The sequence below is a fragment of the Nothoprocta perdicaria genome, unplaced genomic scaffold (assembly GCF_003342845.1).
Source record: "Nothoprocta perdicaria isolate Ctin4 unplaced genomic scaffold, notPer1 scaffold_69, whole genome shotgun sequence".
NCBI classification, from domain to species: Eukaryota; Metazoa; Chordata; class Aves; order Tinamiformes; family Tinamidae; genus Nothoprocta; species Nothoprocta perdicaria.
Genome location: NW_020455965.1, coordinates 1354256 through 1366270, shown reverse-complemented (window position 1 = coordinate 1366270; position 12015 = coordinate 1354256). Strand labels below are relative to the sequence as shown.

The following is a 12015-nucleotide window of genomic DNA, read 5'->3' as shown; positions in this document are numbered from 1 at the left end:
ATCCATGATCCTCTCCCCTGTTAGGTGACTGCACACTGTTACAGCCAAGACAAATTGAGGGAATAAAAAATTATATGGAAAAAAAAATGTTCTGTTCCTCCCAAGCATGTTGATTTCTGCTGGAACTGTTGAGAGGCTTGGGGAGGTCTCCTGGTGGACAAGGTGCATCCTGCTCCTAGCAAACCTCATCAAGCCTCGAGCAGCCAGAAGCTCCCATTTCTTCCCATTTCACCCCTTGTGCTTTGGCAGGGCCCATCCTGGACGTGTTTTGGTCGGCCAGGCTGTCGTGATGGGGAGCTCTGCCCAGGGCCGCAGGAGCCTCCTGTGTCTTGGAAGCTGCCGGCTCCATCCCGGGCCTTTGGAAGCTGCCGTTGCCGTGGAGATTGCGTGTCCCTGTTGCTAGGCAGCTGCCGCATCTTCAGTTGCAGGCTGCAATGCCATGAAATCCTCAACTTTCCTCCTTGCCGTTTTTCCTCCTTTCCTCTGGCAAATGGGGCTGGTTTGGCTCCTGGCCCGCTTCATTGAGCCGCTCTGATGCGATTTGTCAGCGTTAACCCTGGGAAGGCCGGGAAGCGCCCGTGGGGCTGCAAAGAGGATTTGTGGCAGCCAGTCCAGGGCTGAAGGAGTTAAGCTGGTTGGGAGCAGACTACAGAAGGGATGATTTCTAGTAGATAAACTACTTAAAATGGTCTGGCATTCATGGCAGGGGAAGTTTGTGGCTCTAATCTTTTGTTGCATCATTGATGGGTTTATATGAATAAAAACACAGGCTATAATATCACTGCAAGGTAAGAAAATGGGTCTGAATGGGCCTAATTAATCTCCTCAGTTATGATCCGCGCTTGCTTTCCTTTTGTCCTCTGCTTGTGTTTTCCGACTCCAATGCAGCATGCGAGCAATAATTTAGCCGTTGAGCCTGTCTGGGGCTGTATTTGACTTATTTGGCTTGAATAATAAAGATATCAGCCTGTATTCCTGGAGTATACTGCATTAATCAGACTTGCTGGAGTGATCACATGGTCCTCTATCGCCTTTCCCCGGTAGCTGCTGCTTGTCAGCAGCTGGCTGAGCTGTAGGCTGCAGGCCAGTATCTGCATACCCTTTCTCTTCAGAATATTTCCAATATACTCTCTCTCCAGTATGCATTTTGCTGCACTGTGACAAACTAAATGGTCCTCCTGCACGTTAAGAAGACTATTTTAAATTTCACAGCATTTGTCTAGTTACTAGGCCATGTATGCATTTGAAGAATTCAGGTAGGCTCTCTGTTTTATACATCAGTGTGCTCGGGTTTTGTTCTTGCAGGGTTTTTTGCTGTGTAATGTCAGTGAGCTCTGCAGTTGGCTCTTCGGTGTGCTAATATTTCTTGCCTTTTAAAATCTCTACCCTGTGCATGGGGAGGGAGAAGGGCTTGAAGGATAAGATGCAGGTAGCCGGCAGCTAACCGCAGGATGAAGTGCAAAGCTGGGTAATTGATTATATCTCGCACAAATTTCATAGTCGTGCAGCCGGCAACAGCAAGTGCAGTGTAGTTATAAATATAAACCAGAAACTGTTCTGTTCAAAAGGGTCTCTGCTATTTTTGGTTCCTGAGAATGTGACAGATGCTCTTTTAGATTGAATACCGATTATGACAGAGAAGGAAAAAAAATGATGCTTGGATATAGAATTAGATTTTATGCTGCTGCAGAGCATACATGTCTGTTTTTCATAATCTTGTAGCTGCAGGATTCCATATGAATTATTTAAAATGCCAGTATGGTTAAGTTGGTTGTCTTTGGTTTGCTGCTTGCAAACATTTGAACTACCGAGATTGTTAGATATAAAATTAGCACCTTTTATTTAACATTGGCTCTGCTCAGTATTGCCTCTGCCCCTTCTCCCCCTCCACCCTCACCCCCAATATAACCCCTGTCCTTAGGCAAATACTGGAGACTTTTGAAACTGCAGCAGATTTTGGAAGGCATGAAACAGAATTCTGCCCTTGCTAACATAGCTGATTGTTTTATCTGCAATGAAACAGGGTTGGACTTTAAACCAGTACTTTGAGGGAGGGCAGGGGGAAGAAGAGGGTGGTACCAATTTTTTTGGTGATGGTTGTTCTGTTTTATATATTCAGTTTCTCATAACCCATCTTTTAAAATTGTCCAGATAAAATGGTGACAATGTTGTTACAACGTTAGGGCTCGCGTCGTCATGTGCTTGCTTGTGTTATATCTTAAAAATACCTTTCATTTTCTGATTCAAAAAGAGAGAGCTTGAACAAGTATGCAGCTATATAAGAGCGTGAATTGGCTTTGTCTGCCCCATGAGCATTTTCAAATTAAACTTGAGGGCATCCGATAAAACACCAATAATGTTATTTTGGGTTTTGGGTCAGAGGAGTGAATCTATTTGCGATTTGCTTGATGTTTTGCTGATCGATCCCATGTGGAAGTGAGCAGTGTCTGAGGCAGGAGCAGCACCAGCAGGACCCCCCCGCCAGTGTCCTGATTCCAGACAGAGCCGATGGAAAGATAGAGGCTCCGTGCAAACACCTCTCCTGCTGTGAAATGCAGTGTGCTGCTGTGTCCAAGGAAAGGTTTCACTGGAAGAGCAGATAACGCTGCGTAACTGCACTTGTCAGGGCCCTGTCAGGAGAAGCTCCAAATCTTGACGTAGCCGATTGCTGGCAGTAAATTGAGCTGCAAATGGGCCCCAAACTTACTGTGGCACTTGCCATGCCCGCCCAGTGAGTTGTATTTCATCAAAGGAGGGTGGGTGGTGTTATTAATGGAAGGAAATTCTCAGTAAAGCTGCACTAGAAATAAATGTTTTTAAAATCCTGTTTTAAAAGCTTTGGCTGTCTTTCAGTGTCATTACTAGATGCCTTGGACCGGGAATATCTAAGTACCTACTGTTACAGCAAGAATGGGAGAAATGCTGATTACACCCCCATTATGCTTATTAAATTGTCTTCATCCCTTAGACTTGCTTTCTTGCTTTGCAAATAATATTAACAGTGTGTGTAGACGTCTAGACTTTTTCTTTCTCTTAAGTATTCCATGCTGCTTGGATTGTGGTTTCCATGCAGCAGCATGTAAATGGCATTTATTTTATTAGGCATTTCCGTAGTGTTTTGTTAAGGTTGCATCTGCATGTAGATGAGGGTTTTCTTTTTTTTTTTTAATAGTAGGATTATTGTGTTGCCTGTGGCTATATTACATTTTGATGGGATCAAAACATATCTCGAAAGATTAAAAGAAAAAGCCAGGCTCTGGGTGTGCAGCCAGGTGGGAGGCGCCGGGTGCCCAGGAAGCCTCCGGAGCCAAGTGGATAACTAGGGGCTGGCTGTCCCGGCCACCACCAATTCCAGGGTGCAAAGAGGCTCCAGGCTTTGCATGGTGCCACCTGTATGTGTGTGTGAAATGTTGTCACCTGAGTGTGACCACAGCTAGTTTCTTATGGTGGGGAAGCTGAGATGCCAGCGCATGTGCACCCGAGTTGCCTTTTATGTGTGTGCTGCCCTAGGAGACTCAGGACTTGGGAAGAGCCGTCCTCGTGCTCCGTCACCCTGGTTGCCCAAATGGTTTTGAAGCCACCGCTGCTTTGTTGGTTGAGCAGTTAGGGGTGTTTTGGTGACCTCTTAATCAGCCGTTGGGTCTCCCTGTAGTAGCAGCAGCATCTTGTTTTGTGGTGGCCTTTGTGAAATGCTGTTTGGCAAGGAGGCAGGATAGAAAATACAAGCAGGGGTTCTAGGATGAATGAGCAGCAACTTAGCACTGGAAAAACTTCAGGAGTTGATTCTTCATCAGGCTGACAGCACCTTGCGCTGGCCAAGCTTGGTTTATGGTTCTGTTGGAAAGCTAATATGCCTCAAACAGCTCTGGTTGCTTATAAAGTGTGTTTAAAGGAGTGCATCCCATCCTGTTTATATAAGCTGCTGCTTTATGCAACATGTCCACTCGGTCTGCCCTACTGATTCCTACTGAATGTTCTTGCCACCTTCATAAGATCCCCAGGTTTGTGTGTGTTTTCTTCTACCTGGAGATACATGTTGGTCAGGTACATTTCTGGGACCACCTTGCTGTCACGGGTCAACCCAGCACCTTTAGGGCACCTGAAGCTACCAGGAGGGGTTGCACTTTTGGCCATGAATGGTTCTTTTCCATTTCCAGTATTCAGTTACAATTTTGCTCTCTAGCAACAAACACAAATGCAATTTTTTTTCTCTTTTCATGCCATGTTTTTTCTTTGTGGGATGTTACTTAGTCGTCTTTGCAGTGAGCTAGTGTCTATTTCTGATACACCGCCCACCATGGCCTCTCAGTATTTTTAACTGCATCTTCTATTCCCCATCCACTGAGCAAAACTGAGAACACTATAAAGTGGAAAATAAATCTCTCGAAGTAGCTGGTTAAGAATGGAGGAAGCCAAATCCACTGATGAAGAGAGAGTGAAGTGCAAAATGCTTTTTGGTGCAGAAATCCCAGCTTCCTGTTGTGCGCAGAGAACCTCACATACGATGATCTCAAAACCAGCAGCAGGGACTAGCTGTTGTCCTGCATCTCAGCACAAATGCAGGCACTAAGTTTACCTGATTTATGAGCATTTCAAAACAGAGTTGAACTGCAGAACTAGAACTGAATCCAGGAATCCTGACTTCTGAGCCTCTCCGTTCACTGCTGTCAAATGAAAAAGTAAATCCCACAAGGTACAGGAGAGTTCAGGCTGCCGTGTTGCTCTGCAAAGCCGCATTCCAGCAGCAGGTACCCTGGAATGTGGCTGCAGCATTCACCAGGCTTCTGCCAACAACTCAAATACATACCTCGGGGGAAGGTGGCAAGTTTATTAAAAAAATAATAATAAAGGATGAGCAACATCGTTTCATAAAGGTGGACATGATATTGGGAGCTGAAGCGAAGGCAGGCAGTTTTTCCTCCCCACTTCCCCGAAGAAAAAGCAACATCATCTGTGGAAAGGTCAACAGGCTGGAGCCCTGGAGGGATGCGTGCCAAGCTCTCGTGGCTCGTCCTGCCGAGAATTCCTAAGAAGGAGGCCTCTTATTTAGTCTTGGTTTTCAAAAGTGCAGCCACTGTTTAAAACTTCAGGCAGCCCTAGGTGAGGCCTTTGAAGTCATTTTGCTAGTGTGGTAAATTGCCTTGTAAAAAAAAAAAAAAATTAATGCTATGAAAAATATGATCATATTGATGAGCAAGTATTGTCAGAAGGGCCATCAAAGGAGTGTTTTGGCTGCTGCAAGACTGTGCTTTTGTGCAGAGAGGTGACAGAGGTAACTGCAGCACTACTGAAAAGTGAAAGAAGTCACTGTTGCGGATATGAGACTTTCACCTTCCAGATTAGATGCAGCAGCCAGCAAAAATACACACCAAATAGGATAATTAGTCTTTTCTGACAAGAGTGAGAGAGAATCAAAAGGGAAGTGTCGCTGAAGGGAAAGGTGTTAAAAGCAAAAGGAGCAAACAAGTTTAAACTGGAGAATAACCCAAGGTTTACAGGTTTGGGTGGTATTTTCAACAAGTGTAGTTCCTGGCAGTGTCTTAGCCTCTGTTCCCCTGCACTGCTGAGCTGATTGCTGTGTCACGTTCAGAATATCCTTCATCTGCGTAACGACCAACCACAAGGATAATTTGTAGACCTGCAAGTGTCAAGTTCATCTCCAGCGGGTGAATGAAGCCCCAGAGCAGTCAAGTCCATGCTTGCCTAGCACTTGCTCCTCCTCGCATTATTTCTTCCAGCAAACCAGTTAGTTACATTCCTTTCTTCTGTCCTTATGTGAATACAAGGAAATTGAATGCAAAGCTCGATAAAAATACGTTGTTGAGACAGGAGCTTTTGATTACCCACAGGAACTGGCAAGTCTCGTGGTTCCAGTTGCAGATGTAAATGGTCCATATGATGCATCTCATCAGAGAAGAAGCATGTGCCTGAGGGGGCAAGTTACAGTTGTTGCAAGATCCGTGATACTTTTTTCATGTCTGTTCAGTTAAGAGCTCACACTTAATTTTGGACCCTAATTCTATGGGCTTGTTGTGAACCAAATCTGTACTAAATCAAAAAAGAAAAAAGGAGCCCGTTAGCTTTTCGTGTTGAATGTGGTTTCCTGAAATCTGACCCTTTGATATTTGGAAATAGACTTTTAAATAGATGATTTTTGGACAGTTGTTATTTATCCATGAAGAGCATAAACCCCGAGGAAATGTTCCTTCCTTATACAGCAGACTGAATCAAATGTTTTTGCTGACATATTTTTTCCCTGCGAGAACTGACACTGCGGTTGCTGCACATCTCCTTGGTTAGCCCTGATGGATTTGAAGGAGAAGGAAAGCTGTAGCTCCTCAGAAGTAATGCAAGAACGGAGTTGCTGAGAAGGAAGATAAGCTTATACTATTCTCATAATTGCTATGTTGTAATATTTCTCCTGAAGAGAGAAATAGCTAGAGAGTCTGTGTTAAAGATTGTGGGGTTATGCTTGGCCAGATTTAAGAGGAAAATATGCTGGTGCCTGAGGGGAATAGCTTTATCCTAGATATAAATGTGAAAGTAAATTTATCCCAGGATATTTGTTGCATTAGAAGAGCTTCAGTGTATATGTTAGGAGGTAAATTCCAGTCACGTTAAAATCAATGTAAATTGTGAGTCTGTATGGATTTAGTGCCAGAGATACGGGGCTGCCTATGGAAGTCTGCTGTGCTTTTCCCTGCTCCAGCTGCAAGCCCTGCAGAGCAGCTGTGTCTCACCTGTGCCAAAGACTGGAGCTACCTGCAACCTGCTGTGGTGCAGTTATCTACTTACACAAGACTTTTCCTCTCCATCCCACTTGCCTTTTAAGTTTGGCAGCCTGATTTTTGCATTCTCTTTCTCTCTCATCGCTTATGCCTTTTTAAGGCCATCTTTGTAGCAGTATTTGCAAATAAGAAGTATTTGCTGCTGTTTCACAAGGGTCCAGACACACTTTTCAGAACTGAGGCTGGTTTTGCATGGAAACTGCTGTCAATGTTTAAAAGGAAAAGAAATGAACAAATATGAATGGCATCTTTAATTAACAGCATTACCTCAATGCTAATTTTAAAATATAATCTATGGTGATCCTTAGAGAAAGTGCCTCTCAGTCTAGCCTGATTCTCCCCAGGCTTGAAGGTAAAGGCTATGGTGAATCTTAAATTCCTGTGAAAGAATTCCCAGGATGAGGGAGCAGGGACGTAGGCATGGAGCTGGACAGCATGACCTGGGTCCTCTTTTTGCACAGGAGAAAATTTAGGACCTTTCAAAACCTGCTACCATGTCTTCACAAGCACTATATTTTATCAGCTAGAAGTAAGGAGAAATATGGTGTCTGTACTGCAGAAACAATTTTTGTCCAAGGTCCTCAAAGTACTTTTAAAGAATGAGTCTTTCATTCTGCTATTGAAATTTTGTGTGGAAATAGGCAGAAACTTGGGGAAGTTGCTGCTTCCTGTCATTGCTATGCAGGAAACTGTGTCCAGACATCTACCCCAAACTCTCCTTTAATTGAAAAAGTTTTTGTGAACCTGGTGTCCTGTGTCCTTGGAGGCTTTGTAGGCAGGTTGTGTGTTCATACAGCTTGGGAACATAGAACCTTCTGTGTTTTAGATCACTTGTCTGTAAAATGAGGCTGAGGAAAACAAACTTCGTCTCGTGCAAGGCTTTTTGCTAAAGCACACAGACGCACAAGAAAAAGGTACAATGAGTTGACAACAGTTGGAAAATCAAAGTTTAAAACAAATGATGAAGCTTTTTCATATTGATATGCTGCAGAGTTCACTCACAACATAACACAAAATAAAATATTTAGGGTTTCTTAGTTGTATCTGTAGTTGTAGATTGCTAGTGAGCAGCAGCCCCTTTGCACCAACAGGGGACAACTTGTGTATTGAGGGACACAGGTTCTGTCAGGGACCCATCTGGCTCGGGTAACGTTATCAGAAGAAATTTTATGCTTTGGGTATTTTCACTGTTACATCTTAAAACATCAGCAAAAAGGTAACAGCCTCTCAAAGCAGTTAAAGTAAACTTTTCGTTTCTCTTTGTAGCAGCTGGTGCAGACAAAATGAAGAGATTAGGATGTCTGAAAAATACCCAATTTCTTCCCATCTAGGTACAATGAGAGCAAAATTGTACTGTGAAGAAGAAATGGCCTGGGCGACGGGAGCACAGAGGAAAACCTTGCCAGGAGATAGCAGCATGTAGGAAATAGTGTTAATAACCCAAAGTGCAGTGAAGTTTGGGAGTTGAGATGGCCCTGAGAGATGGTGGTTAGGCCTGTCTTGAGGATGGTGGATCTGCTCCATGAAAGCAAAGTGAGGCTCTGAGTCTGAAAGGGAATGGGAATAAAGCTTTTCCGACTTCCCTTTTGTGCAAATACTTGGATAGTATTCTCCATTGTTAGGAACTGCAGTATAAATATTTTGATTTGGTTTGGCCCTGTAGTTTGGTGTCTTGATATTGGCTCAGGGCATGAGACTTTCATTGAAGTTCTGCTCTGCCTAATTCTGGATGACTTCGGATGAAACATCATGTCTGTGATTTTAAGAATAGTTTTAAGTCTGGGTCTTCCCACACCTTAGCCAAGTGTCTTAGGCATTTAGCTACAGAGCATGAGGAATTGTGCTGTCTTAATACCAATATATTTCCATAAAACATGCTATTTTAGTACTGTTGTAACAGTCACGGTCTAAGGATATAAGAAAGGCAGTATTTGAAGGGAGAGGGAGTACCTTTTATTAAACTGCCGGGTATAATTGGAGAATACAGACAATGTACGATTACACAAGTCATCTTAAGGATCTGAAGCAGGCAATTCCAACAAAGCAACTAGGAAAAATCTAAACCACCCAGAAGAAGGATAATTCTCTGAGGTAAAAATTCTGCTTTTCTTTTAATTAATCAGTTCTTAGCAAACTCTTAAGGCCCGGGACTAATTTCCCATTACATTTGTCTGTGGGGGGAGAAAGAAAAAAGAGGAAGAAGTCATGCTTGAAGGGAGCAAAAGAAAACGGCAGACAAAAGACAAACTGTTGTTTCAGACCTGAAGAGAGTCTTTATGTTTAAAAATTCATCCGTGTATGAGTTGATGCGAATAAAAGAAATATTCGTGCAAACCTTGCCTCTGCAGAACATCTCTGCCTGATGAGACAGCACTTTCTGCTGTTGTTTCATGCTAACTGCATCTGGTGTCGTTACGGCTGTTCTGCCCAGCTATCACATTTTTGCTGCTGTTTGACCAGGGGCTGTTTCTTACAAATTTGGGTCAAAATGCTAGTTGGCAGATAAAACCTCTTTTTGATATCCATTGCAAATCATTTGAGATCAAAGTCACATTCTTCTTTTAACTGGGGAGGGGAGATCTAAGGATCATACTTCAAAAATACATGAATATACAAAAATTGATTTTACCTTGATCATTTTTCCCCCAGCATTCAGTGTGTTTCTACTACTTATACTAGGGAGGAGGGCCTGGAAGATGCTTTTACCAATAAACTTGGCCTTTTTTATTTCAAGAGGTGGAATGTTTGAAGTCTTTGAAAATTTTCTCTGTTTTGAGAGCTAAATCATGTGGACAACTTCTTTCTAAAATGAAATTTTACAATGTGGACTGCAGAATAAAGTGGGTACTTCGACCCCAATATTGAAAAGCCACTATTGTTTTGCAGCGATGAGTTGTTTCAGTACACCAGGTTACTGGCAGAACAGTAAGGCTAATGAGGATTTCTTCCATGAGAACACACTGAAACTGGATGTGATGGCTACAACATCATGACTTATGTGATTTTTTTCTTTTTTGCCTGATCAGTAAGATGTCTCAATAAATATTTACAATAGCTTGAGATGATATAGGTAGGCACTGGTGGTTGAAAGCTGTTTCAGATATGAACAAACATCAGGGACAAACTCGGTGTCATGTGTAGCCCTAGAAAAATGCTGTTAGAGCAAATGAAATGTAGTTTATCGGTGACCTTGTCACCACAGAAAGAGGCTATTGCCTAGAGCCCCTGCCTTAGGTCACATGCGGACAGTTACAATACCACTTGGGCATAAATAAATGCATGTCCCAGTTATGCCAGATGATTGCAGCGTCACTATATGTGCTTTGAAAATGGAGAACCGAGCCTAAGCGTACCGTGCTTTAAAGCAAGTTAAGCTGTCTGTTGAGTCAAATCTAGGACTCATGCTTTTAGGTATTTGGACGCTTTTATTGCAAGAGGAAAAATGAGATTAGGTTAGGAGGGAGTAGGGGAAAAACACCCCAATCAATCTTGGGAAAAAGATCTCCCTCAAAACATGTAGGTTATTCTTCAAAGACTTGTTAGATGACATTACTGGCACTAGTAATAGGCATTCTACTCATATCAGTAGTTCCATTAGAGTCATTTTTAGCTACACCAAATTACTAGTGTTAATTTGAAATTCACTCCAGCAGTTTGTTCATAAAACAAAGGGACACATTTATTTAAGCTACCATAAAGCACAGCGTGAAAAGGAGGAGAAAGAAAACACTTGCTTACAAAAAAAAAAGGTCAAAGACAACTCATGGGGTACAGCACATGTAATATATCCAAATAACTTTGTATGGAGTAGAATGCCTGATTTAGTGTTGAAGTCTTGACGTTGCTGACAAAGAGGAAATAATATCCTAGTCTGGATTGATTTTTTTTTTTTTTTTTCTCCTCTTGCTTCAGCCTTCATGAAGTAAAATGTGATTTCCCAGCGCTGGGAATTAGAGAATTATTAGGTGATGGGATCATTTGGAAGGGGAGGCAGTGAACTTGTCATCACTGCAGCACTGAGTTGCTATTGCATGTCTTTATCAGATAGATTTGATACTGTTTTGGGGAGGAGATGTGAAGGTGGTGTGAAAGGGCTGTGGTGGATGGTGGTGGCCCCAGGCTCTGGGTAGCTCAGTCCCCACATCCACCTGTGTCCCATCTGAGCTGTGTCCCATCTGAGTCCCATTTGGCAAACAAATTTGGAATTTGTTTTATTTTGCTTTTTTGGTTTGCTCACTGTGAAACATCTAAGCCTCTCCTTGCTGACCAGTATTTTTACTTCTTGTTTTCTGCCTTGAGCAGAAACTTGGTTCTCAAGAACGCATTTTGACATCTGCTGTTGTATTCTGCATTGAGTCCACCTGGTAGAAAAGCTGTTAAGAAAAAATAGTACAAGGAGCTTAAAACCTTTCCTCTACTATAATAGAAAAGCATACAGAGTACCTGCAGTCTTGGTTAAAAATGATGATGCGGGGCTGTCTGTGCTGAGCAGATTACGTGAACCAGAGATCCCTTCAGATGTTTGAGTTCAGCCATGGATGCTTAAGTAAAAAATGAGAAACTTGACTAAGACTGCTCAGTGAAACCACTATTAAACTTTAAAGGAGGCAGTGAAGCAAAGATGAGATATAGCTGGGTGTGGAGCATAGCTGTGGAAACAGGTGTTACTGTCACTTTGAGTTTTACTTCTGTGTTGGAGTGAGCTTGTGTAGGGGCCACTGCCACACAGAAATCTGGGTCTGCGCTGGAAATTCTGCATCCAGGAAGGTGGGGTGGAATAGTCACCACTTCTTTGCATTTGATGGTTAGACTCTAGTCTTCAGTGCAAAATCCCTGTAACCTTGAGAGAAGATCAAAACCGACAGGGATGGCTGAGCCAGAGAACTGAGGATTTGTTTCTAATGCTGAGATTTAAGGCAGATGCTGCCAGAAATGATGCGTGTGTGACTGTGTGGACACAGGGGACTCTGTGTGTCAAACAACAGGCAGCACAGCGTGGTACTTGCCCCTTTCTTCTTGCTGTTATTGGAGGGTGACTGCAGTGAGGTGCTCAGTCCCACCGCAGGTGCCAAGTGAAGCCTCATGGGACCCGAGGGTCCCATCTAAACCGCAGAGCTACGATGCCATTACAGCTTTGTGGGGACCTAAGTGTATTCAGGTCTGACAGCTGGTGAGTAAATGGCTTGAAATTGGCCAAATAAAATGAAAGTCGCTTATCTGTGTATTA

At 43.0% G+C, this 12015-nt stretch overlaps 1 protein-coding gene across 1 annotated transcript in view; it reads left to right on the top strand.

Annotated features, from left to right (window-relative positions):
• The first annotated feature begins 697 nt into the window (after window positions 1–697).
• Window positions 698–12015, top strand: part of EVL (Enah/Vasp-like) — a 113417-nt gene continuing 102099 nt past the window's right edge. Inside the window, 1 exon segment of the mRNA XM_026050444.1 lies at window positions 698–788. Within this exon segment, the coding sequence (XP_025906229.1) occupies window positions 754–788 (35 nt within the window). The 5' untranslated portion in view covers window positions 698–753.